Consider the following 17,325-nt stretch of genomic DNA (forward strand, 5'->3'; position numbering starts at 1 on the left):
GCCCGGCAGATCAAAACCTGGACAAGACGGGACCACTTATTATCTCTAGTCAAAAGCTGTGTGCTTCACGGGAGCTGGTCCATGTCCCAGTGGAAATGCAGGAAGAGATAAAGTGCAAAGATGAAATGTCTATACAGGCAGACTGCCTTCTGTGGGGCAATCGAGTAGTGGTCCCCAAGAAGGGCAGAGACACCTTCATCAATGACCTTCACAGTACCCACCCAGGCATCGTAATGATGAAAGCGATAGCTCGATCCCATGTGTGGTGGCCCAGTATCGATGCGGACTTAAAAGTCCTGCATTCACAGATGTAATACAAGCTCGCAGTTAAAAGCAATGTACCCAGGGAGGCGCCACTAAGTTTATGGTCTTGGCTTTCCAAACCGTGGTCTAGGGTACACGTCGACTATGCAGGCGTGTTCTTGGGTAAAATGTTCCTTGTGGTTGGAGACGCATACTCCAAGTGGATTGAATGTGAGATAATGTCGGCTAGCACTTCCGCTGCCACCACTGAAAGCCTGCGGGCCACGTTTGCCACACATGGCTTACCCGATGTCCTGGTGAGTAACAACGGGCCATGTTTTACCAGTGCTGAGTTCAAAGAATTTATGACCCGTAACAGGATCAAACATGTCACCTCTGCCCCGTTTAAACCTGCGTCCAATGGTCAGGCAGAGAGCAGTGCAAACCATCAAGCAAGGCTTGAAGAGGGTAACTGAAGGCTCACTGCAGACTCCCCTATACTGAGTCCTGCTTAGCTACCGCATGAGACCCCACTCATTCTCTGGGATCCCATCTGCTGAACTGCTCATGAAAAGAGCACTTAAGACAAGGCTCTGGCTAGTTCACCCGGATCTACATGAACAGCTAGAGAGTAGGCAGCTTCAACAAAGTGCATACCATTATAGCGCAAATGTGTCATGCGAGATTGAAGTCAATGATCTTGTATTTGGTATTAAACTATGGACAAGGTCCCAAGTGGCTTCCCGGCACTGTCGTGGCTAAAGAGGGGAGCAGAGAGTTTTGGATCAAACTTTCAAATGGACTCATTCACCAGAAACACCAGGACCAAATCAAACTCAGATTCATGGACTACCCTGAGCAACCCATCTTGGACCATACCTTTTTTGATCCCCCAACACACACACCAGTGGGAACCGGCATCACGGTTGACCAGAAAGCAGAAACCATCTTCCACAGCAGCGCTGCAGGGCCCAACACACCAGGCAGCCCAGCAAGGCCAGCTGCACAGCAACCCAGCGAGGGACCAACACATGACTCAACAACACCAGCCTTCACACCGAGACGATCAACCAGGTCAAGAAGGGCCCCAGATCGACTCAGATTGTAAATAGTTACACTATTGACTTTAGGGTGGAATGTTGTTATGTATCTGGACTTGTATATATTGTGTACAGCCACCAGAGGGCCCATTCCCCAGAGTCCCAAGGGATCTCATAATTCCTTGGGAGCATAAGTATTTAAGAGGGCTTCACAGGTTGGAGAGGCACTCTGGAGACCTGCAATAAAAGACTAAGGACACACTTTACTTTGCGCTCACAGCATTCAGTCTGACTCTTTCTCCAGACCTTGCATGGGTCATTCGGCCCTTCGGGCCTGCACCGCCATTCAATAAGATCATGGCTAATCATTCACCTCAGTACCCCTTTCCTGCTTCTCTCCATAACCCTTGATCCTTTTAGCCGTAAGGGCCATATCTAACTCCCTCTTGAATACATCCAATGAACTGGCATCCACAGGTTAACAACTCTGAGTGAAGAAGGTTCTCCTCCGCTCAGTCCTAAATGGCTTACCCCTTATCCTAAGACTGTGTCCCTTGGTTCTGAACTTCCCTAACATTCTTCCTGCATCTAACCTGTCCAGCCCCATCAGAATTTTATATGTCTCTCTGAGATCCCCTCTCATCTTTCTAAACTCCAGTGAATAGAGGCCTAGTCAATCCAGTCTCTCCTCATATGTCAGTCCTGCCATCCCGGGAATCAGTCTGGTGAACCTTCGCTGCACTCCCTCAATAGCAAGAATGTCCTTCCTCAGATTAAGAGACCAAAACTGAACACAATATTCCAGGTGAGGCCTCACCAAGGCCCTGTACAACTTCAGTAAAATCTCCCTGCTACTATACTCAAATCCCCTAGCTACCATTTGCCTTCTTCAGCGCCTACTGTACCTGTTTGCCAACTTTCAATGACTGATGTACCATGACACCCAGGTCTCGTTGCATCTCCCCTTTTCCTAATCTGCCACCATTCAAATAATATTCTACCTTCGTGGTTTTGCTACGAAAGTGGATGACCTCACATTTATCCACATTATACTGCATCTGCCACTCGTTTGCCCATTCAACTAACCTGTCTAAGTCACCCTGCAGCCTCTTAGCATCCTCCTCACAGCTCACACCGCCACACAGCTTAGTGTCATCTGCAAACTTGGAGATATTACACTCAATTCCCTCATCCAAATCATTAATGTATAATGTAAATAGCTGGGATCCCAGCACTGAGCCCTGTAGCACCCCACTAGTCACTGTCTGCCATTCTGAAAAGGACCCGTTTATCCCGAATCTCTGCTTCCTGTCTGCCAACCAGTTCTCTATCCATGTCAGTACATTACCCCCAATACCATGTGCTTTAATTTTGCACACCAATCTCTTGTGTGGGACCTTTGTCAAAAGCCTTTTGAAAGTCCAAATACACCACATCCACCGATTCTCCCTTGTCCACTCTACCAGTTACATCCTCAAACAATTCTAGAGGATTTATCAAGCAGGATTTCCCCTTCATAAATCCATGCTGACTTGGGCTGATCCAGTCACTGCTTTCCAAATGTGCTGCTATTTCATCTTTAATAATTGATTCCAACATTTTCCCCACTACTGATGTCAGGCTAACTGGTCTATAATTATCCGTTTTCTCTCTCCCTCCCTTCTTAAAAAGTGGTGTTACATTAGGTACCCTCCAGTCTATAGGAACCGATCCAGAGTCGATAGACCGTTGGAAAATGATCACCAATGCATCCACTATTTCTAGGACTATTTCCTTCAGTACTCTGGAATGCAGACCATCAGGCTCCGGGGATTTATCGCCCTTCAATCTCATCAATTTCCCTAACACAATTTCCCACCTAATAAGGATTTCCTTCAGTTCCTCCTGCTCACTAGACCCTCGGTCCCTTAGTATTTCCAGAAGGTTATTTGTGTCTTCCTTCGTAAAGACAGAACCAAAGTATTTGTTTAACTGGTCCGTCATTTCTTTGTTCCCTATTATAAATTCACCTGAATCTGACTGCAAGGGACCTACGTTTGTCTTCACTAATCTTTTTCTCTTCACATATCTATAGAAGCTTTTGAAGTCAGTTTTTATGTTCCCAGCAAGCTTCCTCTCATATTCTATTTTCCCACTCCTAATAAAACCCTTTGTCCTCCTCTGCTGTATTATAAAATTCTCCCAGTCCTCAGGTTTGCTGCTTTGTCTGGCCAATTTATATGCCTCTTCCTTGGATTTAACACTATCCTTAATTTTCCTTGTTAGCCACGGTTGAGCCACCTTCCCCGTTTGATTTTTACTCCAGACAGGGATGTACAATTGTTGAAGTTCATCCATGTGATCTTTAAACGTTTGCCATTGCCTATCCACCATCAACCCTTTAAGTATCACTCGCCAGTTTATTCTAGCCAATTCACATCTTATATCATCGAAGTTACCTTTCCTTAAGTTCAGGACCCTAGTCTCGGAATTAACTATCACTCTCCATCTTAATTAAGAATTCTACCATATTATGGTCACTCTTCCCCAAGGGGCCTCGCACAAGATTGCTAATTAGTACTTTCTCATTACACGTCACCCAGTCTAGGATGGCCAGCCCTCTAGTTGGCTCCTCGACATATTGGTCTATTAAACCATCCCTAATACACTCTAGGAAATCCTCCTCCACCACATTGCTACCAGTTTGGTTCGCCCAATCAATATGTAGATTAAAGTCGCCCATGATAACTGCTGTATCTTTATTGCACGCATCCCTAATTTCTTGTTTGATGCTGTCCCCAACCTCACTACTACTGTTTGGTGTTCTGTGCACAACTCCCACTAGCGTTTTCTGCCCTTTGGTATTCCGCAGCTCCACCCATACCGATTCCACATCATCCAAGCTAATGTCCTTCCTTACTCTTGCATTAATTTCCTTTTTAACCAGCAACGCCACCCCACCTCCTTTTCCTTTCTGTCTATCCTTTCTAAATGTTGAATACCCCTGGATGTTAAGTTCCCAGCCATGATCACTCTATTCCGAATAGTCCTGCATTGAGGCACAGATCCTTCAGGCTTGTCTTTTTAACACATTTTGCCCCTTTAGAAGTTTGCTGAAATGTGGCCCTTTTTGCTTTGAGTTTCTCTGCCTTCCACTTTTACTTTTCTTCTTTCTGTCTTTTGCTTCTGCCCCCATTTTACTTCCCTCTGTCTCCCTGCATCGGTTCCCATCCCCCTGCCATATTAGTTTAACCCCTCCCCAACAGCACTAGCAAACACTCCCTCTAGGACATTGGTTCCGGTGCAGCCCGTCCAATTTGTACTGGTCCCACCTCCCCCAGAACCGGTTCCAATATCCCAGAAATTTGAATCCCTCCCTTCTCCACCACTCCTTAAGCCACGTATTCATCTGAGCAATCCTGCGATTCCTACTCTGACTAGCATGTGGCACTGGTAGCAATCTGGAGATTACCACTTTTGAGGTCCTACTTTTTAAATTTATCTTCTAGCTCCCTAAATTCGTCTTGTAGGACCTCATCCCGTTTTATACCTATATCGTTGGTACCGAGAGAGCGGAACAGTGGGATTAGTTTGGAATTGATATAGTGCTATGGGAAGAGAACGGGGCAGTGGGATTAGTTTGGAATTGATACAGGGCTATGGGTAGAGAGCGGGACAGTGGGATTAGTTTGGGATTGATACAGGGCTATGGGATTGATATAGGGCTATGGGACTATTATGAGATTGATGGTATGGAGATACCCCTCGGGGAGTGGGGGGGTGGGGGAGGGTGCGGTGAACAGCCCCTCTCTCACCGCGCTCTGCTTGCACCGCAGACCCTGGTTTGTTGAAGGCCGCCAGGTGATTGATGCGGCGAGGGTGGGCGTGGATGGTGGTAACGGCAGCTCCCGATTCCTTCCACACCACCAGGTCCCCAGTCCCGCTGACCGACAGCACAAGATCCGCCTGGAATATAAAGGATGGGAGCACGGGGTAAGAATAGCAACAGGGTCTTTTCCCCCCCACCACCACCCGTCCGCTCTCCCCTCACACTGTCACTCAGTAACCCCTCCCCCAGCACCCTGTGTTACTGACTGTATCTCTACTGATGTTAATCCAACTCCCTCACACTGTCACTCAGTAACCCCACCCCAGTGCTCTGTGTTACTGACTGTATCTCTACTGATGTTAATCCAACTCCCTCACACTGTCACTCAGTAACCCCTCCCCCAGCACTGTGTGTTACTGACTGTATCTCTACTGATGTTAATGCAGCTCCCTCACACTCACTCAGTAACCCCTCCCCCAGTGCTCTGTGTTACTGACTGTATCTGTACTGATGTTAATCCAGCTTCCTCACACTGTCACTCAGTAACACCCCCCCCCCCACAAGCCCTGTGTTGCTGACACTCACCATGATGGAGACCCCACTGACGGTGGACGTGTGTCCCTTTAATTCCCGGATGCATTCTCCATTGTTCGGATCCCACAGACGAACCGTCCCATCATTGGAGCAAGAGGCCTGTCGCCACAGAGACAGAACAGCCAATCAGAATGAGCGATCGGATTGGAACCTTTCCGGGCAGGTACAGCACGGGTTAGATACAGAGTAAAGCTCCCTCTACACTGTCCCATCAAACACTCCCAGGGCAGGTACAGCACAAGTTAGATCATTCCTCCCACGCCCCGTTCAGTACGCCCTCTTCATTCCCAATCTACAGGTTTCTCAAAATCAAGCTCGTCATCATCTGATCCCTGATTTCCCTTATCTGCACTCCTACCCTTCACGACCTTACTTGTGTTCCTCACGTGGGGTCATGACCTTCACCAGGTAACTGCCATTAGCAAAGAGGAAGCCAATGACTCCTTCAATCAACCAACGTTCCTGGAAATTCCCATTGGCAAAAAGTACACATCAGTCAAACATTGATCCAAGGTTAATATCGGAGAGCAGGAACCAGTGGTTATAACAACTTGCATTTATATAATGCCTTTAACATCGTAAAAGGTCCCAAGACGCTTCACAGGAACGATTATCAAACAAAATTTGACACCGAAGCACATAAGGAGACTTTAGGACAGATGACCAAAAGCTGGGTCAAAGAGGTAGGTGTTAAGCAGCGTCTTAGAGGAGGAGAGGTGTGGAGAGTTTAGGGAGGGAGTTCCAAAGCTCGGGGCCCAGGCAGCTGAAGGCCCGGCCACTGATGGAGCAATTATAATCAGGGATGTTCAAGAGGCCAGGGATGAAGGAACGCAGAGATCTCGAAGGGTTGTAACGCTGGAGCAGGTTACAGAGATAGGGAAGGGTGTAGGGGGTGGAGGAGGTTACAGATATCTAGGAGGTTGTAGGGCTGGTGGAGGTTGCAGAGATAGAATGGGTTGTAGGGGGTGGAGGAGGTTACAGACATCTGGGAGGTTGTAGGGCTGGTGGAGGTTACAGAGATAGAGTGGGTTGTAGGCCTGGAGGAGGTTACAGAGATAGGGAGGGTGTAGGCCTGGAGGAGGTTACAGAGATAGGGAGGTGTAGGGGCTGGAGGAGGTTACAGAAATAGGAAGGGGTGTAGGGGCTGGAGGAGGTTACAGAGATAGGGAGGGGTGTAGGGGCAGGAGGAGGTTACAGAGATAGGGAGGGGTGTAGGGGCAGGAGGAGGTTACAGAGATAGGGAGGGGTGTAGGGGCTGGAGGAGATTATAGAGATAGAGAGGGGTGTAGGGGCTGGAGGGGGTTACAGAGATAGGGAGGGTATGGGGCTGGAGGAGGTTACAGAGATAGGGAGGGTATAGGGCTGGAGGAGGTTACAGAGATAGGGAGGTGTAGGGGCTGGAGGAGGTTACAGAAATAGGAAGGGGTGTAGGGGCTGGAGGAGGTTACAGAGATAGGGAGGGGTGTAGGGGCAGGAGGAGGTTACAGGGATAGGGAGGGGTGTAGGGGCTGGAGGAGGTTACAGAGATAGGGAGGGGTGTAGGGGCTGGAGGGGGTTACAGAGATAGGGAGGGTATAGGGCTGGAGGAGGTTACAGAGATAGGGAGGTGTAGGGGCTGGAGGAGGTTACAGAAATAGGAAGGGGTGTAGGGGCTGGAGGAGGTTACAGAGATAGGGAGGGGTGTAGCGGCAGGAGGAGGTTACAGAGATAGGGAGGGGTGTAGGGGCAGGAGGAGGTTACAGAGATAGGGAGGGGTGTAGGGGCTGGAGGAGATTATAGAGATAGAGAGGGGTGTAGGGGCTGGAGGGGGTTACAGAGATAGGGAGGGTATAGGGCTGGAGGAGGTTACAGAGATAGGGAGGTGTAGGGGCTGGAGGAGGTTACAGAAATAGGAAGGGGTGTAGGGGCTGGAGGAGGTTACAGAGATAGGGAGGGGTGTAGGGGCAGGAGGAGGTTACAGAGATAGGGAGGGGTGTAGGGGCTGGAGGAGGTTACAGAGATAGGGAGGGGTGTAGGTACTGGAGGAGGTTACAGAGATAGGGAGGGGTGTAGGGGCTGGAGGAGGTTACAGAGATAGGGAGGGGTGTAGGGGCAGGAGGAGGTTACAGAGATAGGGAGGGTGTCAGGTTGGAGGTAGTTACAGAGATAGGGAGGGTGTAGGGGCAGGAGGAGGTTACAGAGATAGGGAGGGTGTAGGGGCTGGAGGAGGTTACAGAGATAGGGAGGGTGTCAGGCTGGAGGTGGTTATGACAGACTCACCACGTATCGAGGGGCCCAGGTACATCCTGTAATCCAGTCCTGGTGACAGGAGAGCAGGGACAGGGAGATGTGGACAGGGAGAGTTGTGAGGTCCCAGAACAGGAGGCTCTGCCAAAACAAACAGGGCGTCAGACTCGCACGACAAGGTTTGCAGCCCAATCCCCCGATTCCACCTGGCACTGACTCATTCCCTGGTCCACGGAGTAGGACGCCCTCTGACCCCTCACCCCATGTCCCTTCCCTTGCATGCTGGAGCCTGGACATTGGGAGTCGGCAGGGTATTCGACGACAGAGGCGCCATCTCAGCCCAGCCCCGAAGTGGTTTCCGTCAGATTCTTCCCCCCCCCCCACCGCCACCATCCCCAGCACTTTCCTGCAGGTGTCACTGGTTGGTGATCAGGAGCAGAAACCCAGGACTCACGGGGTGAAAGGTAGGTGTCTGACCTACTGACCCCCAGCATGAGAAGACCTTCACCCCGGCTCTGGATTGGACCCCAGGTTGCAGAGGGTGAAAGGTCAGAGTGTGTGTAGACGATCTGAATGTAGGCCGGTGGATTCGCTTCTCCCTCTGTCACTAGGCCCTCGCCTACCTTGTCCTTGCTGCTGGTCACCAACCGCAGCCCATCGGGGCTGAAGGAGCAGCAGGTGACCGAGTTGCAGTGACCTCTCAGCACGCAGGCCGGGGTCACATCCGCGCAGCCTTCCCGGTCCACCAGCTCGGCCAGCGTCCAGAGCAGGACGGTGAAATCATCTGGGGAGAGAGAGCGGAGAGATCAGGCAGGTAGAGAAAGGGGGAAAGGAATAGGAGGGGGAACAGGGAACGGGAACAGGAGGAGGTGAGAGAGCAACAGGGAAAGGGCAAATGTGCCAGCACCCCAGGGAAATACAATGTCTGTGGAGTGGCCGGGGGGGGGGTTAGGAGAAGACGGAGGGGGGGGGGGAGGGGAGAGCAATATGAAAAGTGTTAACCGTTACCTGAGGCTGAAGCCAGGAATTGTTGGGAGTGAGAAAAGGATACTGGGGGTCTCGTGTGGCCCCAGCAGCGATGCTCACAGCTTGCCCCAAACCCCTGCACCCGCCACACTCGCAGAACGTTGTCATCTGAGCCAGACACCAGGAGCTCCTCGCCGTCCAACCACTGCAGGCATCGCACGGGCACCTGTGGGACCTCGCACTCCACAGTCAGGGCACCTAGTCAGAGAGAGGGCAGAGTGAGAACCGGGGCAGAGGGGGGCGTACGGCCCACAGACCGGCAGTGAGGAGGGTGAGAAGGGGGCGTACGGCCCACAGACCGGCAGTGAGGGGGGGGGGGGGAAAAGAGGGGGCGTACGGCCCACAGACCGGCAGTAAGGAGGGGCGGGGGTAGGGGGTGGGGGTTTGTTGTGCGTACGGCCCACAGACCGTCCCGTCCCTGGAAAATTTCAATCTCACCCACCCAACACATCCTTTCCTTGCCCCTCAATCCCACCCACTCTCTCCCCAGATCCCTCAATCCACCACACCTGGATCCCTTCCTCTCTCGACCGATTTTGGTATTGTTACTCTGTGCTGGTCTTGGCAACATGCCTGGCATGTCAGCGATGGCTCAGTGGCTCTCACTCTCACCTCTGGAGTCAGAGAGTCGTGGGTTCGAGCCCCCCCCTCCAGAAAATCAAGCCGATAATGCAGGGCTGGCACTCCCAGGGGCAGTACCAAGGGAGTGCTGCTCTGTCAGAGGGGCAGTACCGAGGGAGCGCTGCACTGTCGGAGGGGCAGTACCAAGGGAGCGCTGCACTGTCGGAGGGGCAGTACCGAGGGAGCGCTGCGCTGCCGGAGAGGACATCTTTTGGATGGGATGTTAAAGGAGGGCCCCATTTGCCGTCTCAAGAGAACGTAAAAGGTCCCTTAATCCCACCCAACCTCTCCCCATTTCTCTCAATCCAACCCGTGAGGAATACAAGGATAAGCTCACGAGGACAGATGAAGTAAGGTGGGAGGAGACCCGTGTGGAACATAAAGACCGATATTGACCGCTTGGGCTGAACGACCAGTTTCTGTGCTGTACATTCTATGATACTCTATGATAGTCGTCCTCCCACCCACCACCCCAGAGAGAGGATGCCTTCACATCCTGTCTGAGTCTGGATTTGAGCTCAGGCCCAGAGGGTGAAAGGTCAGTGTCTGACCCACTGCCCCACCCAGTCCCCCATCAGAGAGAACAGCTCTTCATCTCCTGTGTCTGTCACTGGATTGTAGCCCAGGTCCTTGAACGGTATGACAGCGTTCCTGTAACACGTACCTGTTTCAAGCTGAAAGATTTTCACCTGGTTGCTGTGGTAACCGACAGCCATCAGCACACCATTCCTACTGACAGACACACATAGGGCAGCGGAGGTCTGGTCTGTAATGTACTGTCCACAGGCCCGGCCCAGAGTCCCGGACCAGATCCGAACCTGCAGAACACACCAGTGTGGGGCTTGATTCATTCTCCCAAACTCTCGTCATCCTGTTCTCCCCCCCACCCCCTGGTCTCTACAACCCCCCATCCTGTTCCCCCCTACCCGCCATCCTGAACCTACACCCCCCCACATCCTGACCCTACACCTCCCCACCCTGTTCCCCACCACATCCTGACCCTACTCCCCCCCCGCCCCCTACATCCTGACATGACACCCCCCCCACACATCCTGACACGACCCCAGTGATCACAGCATAGTGTGCTCACTGACCTACACTGGCACTCGGTCCGGCCAGGCCTTGATTTTAAAATCCTCATCCTGGTGTTCAAATCTCTCCTCGCCCCTTCCCATCTCTGTAACCTCCACCAGCCCGACAACCCTCTGGAGATGTCTGCACTCCTTAAATTCTGCCCTTTTGACCATCCCTGATTATAATCGCTCCACCATCGGTGTCCGGCCCTTCAGCTGCCTGGGCCCCGAGCTCTGGAACTCCCTCCCTAAACCTCTCCGCCTCTTTCCTACTTTCAGACGCTCCTTAAAACCTACCTCTTTGACCCAGCTTTTGGTCACCTGTCCTAATATCTAATGTGGCTTGGTGTTAAATTTAATGTGATTACAGTCCTGTGAAGCACCTTGGGACGTTTCACTATGTTAAAGGTGTTGTACAACTGCAAGTTATTGTTGCTATTACAGATGAGGGAGGCTATTCGGCCCATCTTATTTAACCCTTGCAGAAAGTTTCACACAACCGCTCAGTGCTGAATCTAATCCAAGGCAGTCGGGAAGTACAACCTTCTGGAGACAGACTGAGGCACGCTGGGGAACTGGGCCAAAGTGTAGCAAATGGCATTTAACCTCAACAGCTGCAGTGTGATAAAGATCGAAGTAACTTGCATTTCTCTAGCGCCTTTCATGACCTCAGGACACCTCAAAGCACTTTACAGCCAAAGAAGCACTTTCAAAGTATAGTCACCGTTGTAATGTCGGAAACGCGGCAGCCAATATACGCACAGCAAGATCCCACAACCAGCAATGTGATATACGACCAGATCATGTGTTTTGGGGATGTTGGTCTCTCCTTCGAAATACGCCATGGGATCTTTTACGGACAGAATGGTCTCCTCGACTTGTATAGAATGGTTCTATTAATATAACCTAATCCCCTGTCTGCTTTAGCAATGGCTCATCTGCATTGGTCGTGAACCTTGAGTGATCAGTGCACAACACCTGGATCCCTTCCTCTCTCAACCGATTTTGGTATTGTTACTCTGTGCTGGTCTTGCCTACATGCCTGGCATGTCAACAGTGGCTCAGTGGCTCTGACTCTCGCCTCTGAGTCAGAGAGTCGTGGGTTCGAGCCCCCCCCTCCAGAGACTCGAGCCTATAGTCCAGGGCCGACACTTCCGGTGCAGTGCTGAAGGGAGCGCCGCACTGTCGGAGGGGCAGTGCTGAGGGAGTGTCGCACTGTCGGAGGGGCAGTGTTGAGGGAGCGCCGCACTGTCGGAGGGGACATCTTTCGGCTGTGTCGTTAAATGAGGGCCCCGTTTGCCATCTCAGCAGAACGTAAAAGATCCTACGGCCACTATTGGAGGAACACAGTGATGTTCCCCCAGTGTTCTGGGTCCAATATTTATACCTCAATCAACATCACTAAAACAGATGATCTGATCAATAATCATATTGCTGGTTGTGGGAGCTTGCTGAGTGTAAATTGACTGCCGCGTTTCCTACATTACAACAGTGACTACACTCCAAATATATTTCATTGGCGTAAAGCTCGCTCTTGGGGGCTTGACATCATGACCGTAACACACTCTTTCCCCCCCCCCCCCCCGCCGCCGTTACGCTGATTCACAGTCCTGGGAGATCTGCCATCCTACCTGATGGTCCTCCCCAGTGGTGAGCAGGTAACGCCCATCGGCAAGGAATCGCAGCGCGGTGACGGGGCCCCGATGGGCCTGGTAACCGGCCACCGCTAATCCCGAGGCGGTCGACCAGAGCCGCACCTCTCCCAGCAGTGAGGCCGAGGCGAGGAACTCTCCAGATGGGGCGAAGGTCACAGCTCGCACTGAGGCCGGGTGTCCATTTAGCACCTAGGGAGGGGATAGAGGAGATGAGGGGATGGAGGAGGAGGTGATAGAGAGAGAGAGAGAGAGAGAGAGAGAACAACCGAGGCGGTGGGGGGGGGGGGGGGCGGAGGAGGAGCAGGCATTAGGATTCATCCTGGTATTTCCCAGCAAATCAGCTACCAGCCCGCCCCCTCACACCGGGATACGGGATCCATTGGCCCCTCCCCCTCACTGGGGTACGGGATCCATTGGCCCCTCCCCCTCACTGGGGTACGGGATCCACTGACCCCTCCCCCTCACACTGGGGTACGGGATCCACTGGCCCCTCCCCCTCTCACACTGGGGTACAGGCTCTACCGCCCCCCCCCCCCCACTGGGGTACAGGATCCACTGACCCTTTCCCTCCCCGACAATGACCCATGGGATCCACTGGCCCCTCCCCCACTGATCCATGGGATCCACTGCTCCCTCCCGACCCATGGGATCCACTGGCCCTCCCCCCCCCCCCCCCCATTGACCAATGGGATCCACTGGCCGCTCCCCTCCCCCTCTGACTCATGGGCCCCTCCCCCGAGCGTTCGCTGGTACTCACCGACACGATGCTCGCCCTCACCCAGTTCCAGATTTTGACTGTCCGGTCCCAGCTGCCTGTAGCCAGCAGTTGACCTTCAGGGTGAAAGGTCACACAGTTGAGGGGGTGGGGATTGGTCAGTGCGACGTTGAGCTTCCCTGTGACCACCACCCAGACCTAAAACAGAAAATCGATTGAAGCTGTAAATAACGGTTGTGGATTGATGCCGTCACTGACCTTTGACCCTCTGGGATCTGGGGTGAAATGCAGCCCCCGACACTGGGGATGAAGGTTTCTCTCTGATGGAGGACTGGGTTGGGGGGAGGTCAGTGGGTCAGGCACTGACCTTTCACCCGCTGGGGAGCTCGGGGTCAAATGCAATCCTGAGAAACGTGATGAAGCTGTTCTGGCTCCACCAAGTTCTTGTTGAATCCATATCACAAAAGGGTCTCTTGTCTGTTGGCGGTTGTCACTGAGACGGTAAGAATGACTTTAGTGAGAAGTTAGATGAAAGAGGTGGGAAGAGGCTCGTATAGTATTAGGCAGTCCCTCCTATCGAGGATGACGCGTTTCCACGCCGAAAAGGGATGTTCACAGGTATTTCAATGAGGGACCTGACATTCTAGGTCCCAAACTCCATGCTGAAGGATGGAAGATGCCTGTGCATGGACTTTTAACGTGGGGTGGCCGTTGCACACCAGCCACCACACGGGCTTGACAGAGCTAGGTTTTGATCCAGTGGCAAGGGTTAACCAAGACTCTGTTGCACAGACCTAGTGCACACACATCCTCCTACTATCCATAGATTGCAGTGTGGGCTGGCCTGTGCTGCCCCTGGGCCCTCGGCTCTTCTGGGCCCCGAACCCTCTCCTCTCCTGGGCCCCGATCAAAAATGGAGCAGTCAGAAACAGGACATTAATTAGTCTCCTCTTATCTTCAAGACATCAAATATCAACAGTTACTTGAAATATCAAAATATTAAACTCCTGCCGAGTTGAAGGGTTATCAGCAGAAACAAATTCCAAATAACAGAATGAACATGGTTCAGTCGGGATGTGAACAGCAGCAGCAACAACAGCAGAATCCAAACCCTGCAGTCACTTGTGACCTCGCTGGTGTCTCAGCAGGTTGGATGACTGAGTGAATCCCTTCCCACACTCAGAGCAGGTGAACGGCCTCTCCCCGGTGTGATGGCATCGATGAATCTCCAGGTCAGACGGGGAATTGAATCCCTTCTCTCAGTCTCCACATTCCCGAGTGGAGTATAGACATCTGTTGGGCCGAATGGCTTGTCCTGTGCTGAAAGTTCCATGTCATTTAAGTAGCCCCGCAGGGCATTATTGGGAATCTCTCAGTTAGAACCAAACCCTGTTCCTGCTGTGGGAATGGAGACACGGGGTGAATACAGGAGTGAAGTATCCAGTCACCGGGCATGCCCGTGCACACAGAACCTACCTTCACCGTCTGATCCCAGGAACAGGTAGCCAGATGTTTTCCATCAGGACTTAGTGCACATCCAGTTATCCGATCACCATGGCCATCGATCAGCAATAGCCTGTGGAGACAGAGACCTGGTGTTAGAGGCAGGGAGACCACACCTGGAGCTTCACTCTCTCTAACCTGTGCTGTACCTGCCCTGGGAGAGTTTGACGGGACAGTGTAGAGGGAGCTTTATTCTGTATCTAACCAATGAAATAGTGAAGTGTTCCAGTCCCCTTGATGGGGCTGAATGGCCTCCTCCTACTGCTATGGACAGTGAGAGAGGGCGAAGGTGGGGGGGGGAGGGGAGAGGGGGGGGAAGGGGAGAGGGGAGACGGACGGACGAAGGGGTAGGTGGGAGGGAGGGATCAGGAGGAGGAATGGCCGGTGAGGATGGAGTTTTAGACGAAGGAGGAGGATTTTTGACAATGAAGTGGAGGTCAGGGAGCGAGGAGGGAACAGGGAGACTCAGTGCGGGAGCAGATATTTGGATGAGTTTGGGATTATGCGGAGAGGAAACCGGGCAAGGAGAGTGTCAGAGATGATTAAAGTGTGGAAGGGGGCATCAGTGGTTAAAAGGGAAGACCACAGCATCGGAACGGGAGCTGAAGCGAGGTACAGAACTATGACTCACTTTCTACAGCCCCATTAACCTAGTAAAACGGCCCAGGGTGCTGCACAGGACTGCTGTGTGACAGAAATTGACACCGAGTCAAAGGGCGGGGTAATCAAACGATCGACCGAAGAGGTGGGTTTTAAGGATGGTCTGAAAGGGGGAGGAGAGACACATGGAGAGGCGGAGGGGTTCGGGCAGGGAATTCCAGCGCTTGGGGTTGAGACAGCTGAAGGCCCGGCCACCAATGGTGGGGTGAAGGGGTGGGGTATGGAGAGTTAGGAACAGAGAGTTTGGGGCGAAGAGGGTGGGGTATGGAGAGTCAGGAACAGAGTGTTTGGGGCGAAGAGGGTGGGGTATGGAGAGTCAGGAACAGAGAGTTTGGGGCGAAGGGGGTGGGGTATGGAGAGTCAGGAACAGAGAGTTTGGGGCGAAGAGGGTGGGGTATGGAGAGTCAGGAACGAAGAGGGTGGGGTATGGAGAGTCAGGAACAGAGAGTTTGGGGAAAAGGGGGTGGGGTATGGAGAGTCAGGAACAGAGAGTTTGGGCGAAGGGGGTGGGGTATGGAGAGTCAGGAACAGAGAGTTTGGGGCGAAGAGGGTGGGGTATGGAGAGTCAGGAACAGAGAGTTTGGGGCAAAGGGGGTGGGGTATGGAGAGTCAGGAACAGAGAGTTTGGGGCGAAGAGGGTGGGGTATGGAGAGTCAGGAACAGAGAGTTTGGGGTGAAGAGGGTGGGGTATGGAGAGTCAGGAACAGAGAGTTTGGGCGAAGGGGGTGGAGTATGGAGAGTCAGGAACAGAGAGTTTGGGGTGAAGAGGGTGGGGTATGGAGAGTCAGGAACAGAGAGTTTGGGCGAAGGGGGGTGGGGGTGGTTGTACCATCAGAGGAGTTCAGAGATCGAGCAATAATCCTGTAACCATCCCCACCATAATGTAGACATGGGTACAGGAGTCGGCCATTCAGTCCCTCGAGCTTGTTACAGTAAGAAGGAAAGACTGTCAGAGAAGCGATAACCATCCATGGCTAACTAAGGAAATAAGGGATGGTATCAAATCGCAAACAAAGGGATACAATGTGGCCAAAACTAGTGGGAGGCCAGAGGATTGGGACATTTTTAAAAACCAATGGAGAACAACTAAAAAAATGATTAAGAGAGGGAAGATAGATTATGAAAGTAAACTAGCATGAAATATAAAAACAGATAGTAAGAGTTTCTACAGGTACATAAAAAGGAAAAGAGTGGCTAAAGTAAATGTTGGTCCCCTAGAGGGCGAGACTGGGGAATTAATAATGGAGAACAGGGAAATGGCAGAGATGTTGAACAAATATTTTGTATCGGTTTTTACGGTAGAAAACACTAAAAACATCCCAATAGTGGATAATCAAGAGGCTATAGGTAGAAGTAGTATTCAGTAAAATAATGGGGCTAAAGGCGGACAAGTTCCCTGGACCTGATGGCTTAAATCCTAGGGTCTTAAGAGAAGTGGCTGCAGAAATAGTGGATCCACTGGCTGTAATCTACCAAAATTCCTTGGATTCTGGGGAGATCCCAGCAGATTGTAAAACCACAAATGTAATACCCCTATTTAAAAAAAGGAGGCAGACAAAAAGCAGGAAACTATAGACCAGTTAGCCGAACATCTGTCGTTGGGAAAATGCTGGAGTCCATTATTAAGGAAGCAGTAGCGGGACATTTGGAAAAGCAAAATTTGGTCAAGCAGAGTCAGCATGGTTTTATGAAAGGGAAATCATGTTTGACAAATTTGCTGGAGTTCTTTGAGGATGTAACGAACAGGGTGGATAAGGGGGAACCAGTGGATGTGGTGTATTTGGAAGGCATTCGATAAGGTGCCACGTAAGAGGTTACTGCACAAGATAAAAGCTCATGGTGTTGGGGGTAATATATTAGCATGGATAGAGGATTGCTTAACTAACAGAAAACAGAGTCGGGATAAATGGGTCATTTTCCGGTTGGCAAATAGTGACTAGTGGGGTGCTGGGTCCTCAACTATTTACAATCTATATTAACGACTTGGATGAAGGGATCGAGTGTAATGTAACCAAGTTTGCTGATGATACAAAGATGGGTGGGAAAGCAAATTGTGAGGAGGACACAAAAAATCTGCAAAGGGATATAGACAGGCTAAGTAAGTGGGCAAAAATTTGGCAAATGGAGTATAATGTGGGAAAATGTGAGGTTATCCACTTTG

The 17,325-nt window shown here is 51.6% G+C and overlaps 1 protein-coding gene across 1 annotated transcript in view; it reads right to left on the bottom strand.

Moving 5' to 3' along the window:
- Positions 1-17,325, bottom strand: part of LOC139251237 (telomerase protein component 1-like) — a 62,354-nt gene that overhangs the window by 22,969 nt on the left and 22,060 nt on the right. Inside the window, exons 7-15 of the mRNA XM_070873209.1 lie at positions 14,478-14,577; positions 13,044-13,199; positions 12,263-12,475; positions 10,223-10,376; positions 8,920-9,135; positions 8,535-8,695; positions 7,945-8,052; positions 5,677-5,784; positions 5,078-5,228 (exon numbers count right to left, since the gene is read on the bottom strand). Of these exons, the coding sequence (XP_070729310.1) occupies positions 5,078-5,228; positions 5,677-5,784; positions 7,945-8,052; positions 8,535-8,695; positions 8,920-9,135; positions 10,223-10,376; positions 12,263-12,475; positions 13,044-13,199; positions 14,478-14,577 (1,367 nt within the window). The remainder of the gene's footprint in view (positions 1-5,077; positions 5,229-5,676; positions 5,785-7,944; positions 8,053-8,534; positions 8,696-8,919; positions 9,136-10,222; positions 10,377-12,262; positions 12,476-13,043; positions 13,200-14,477; positions 14,578-17,325) is intronic.

Source organism: Pristiophorus japonicus, unplaced genomic scaffold (assembly GCF_044704955.1).
Source record: "Pristiophorus japonicus isolate sPriJap1 unplaced genomic scaffold, sPriJap1.hap1 HAP1_SCAFFOLD_425, whole genome shotgun sequence".
In the NCBI taxonomy this organism is placed as follows: Eukaryota; Metazoa; Chordata; class Chondrichthyes; family Pristiophoridae; genus Pristiophorus; species Pristiophorus japonicus.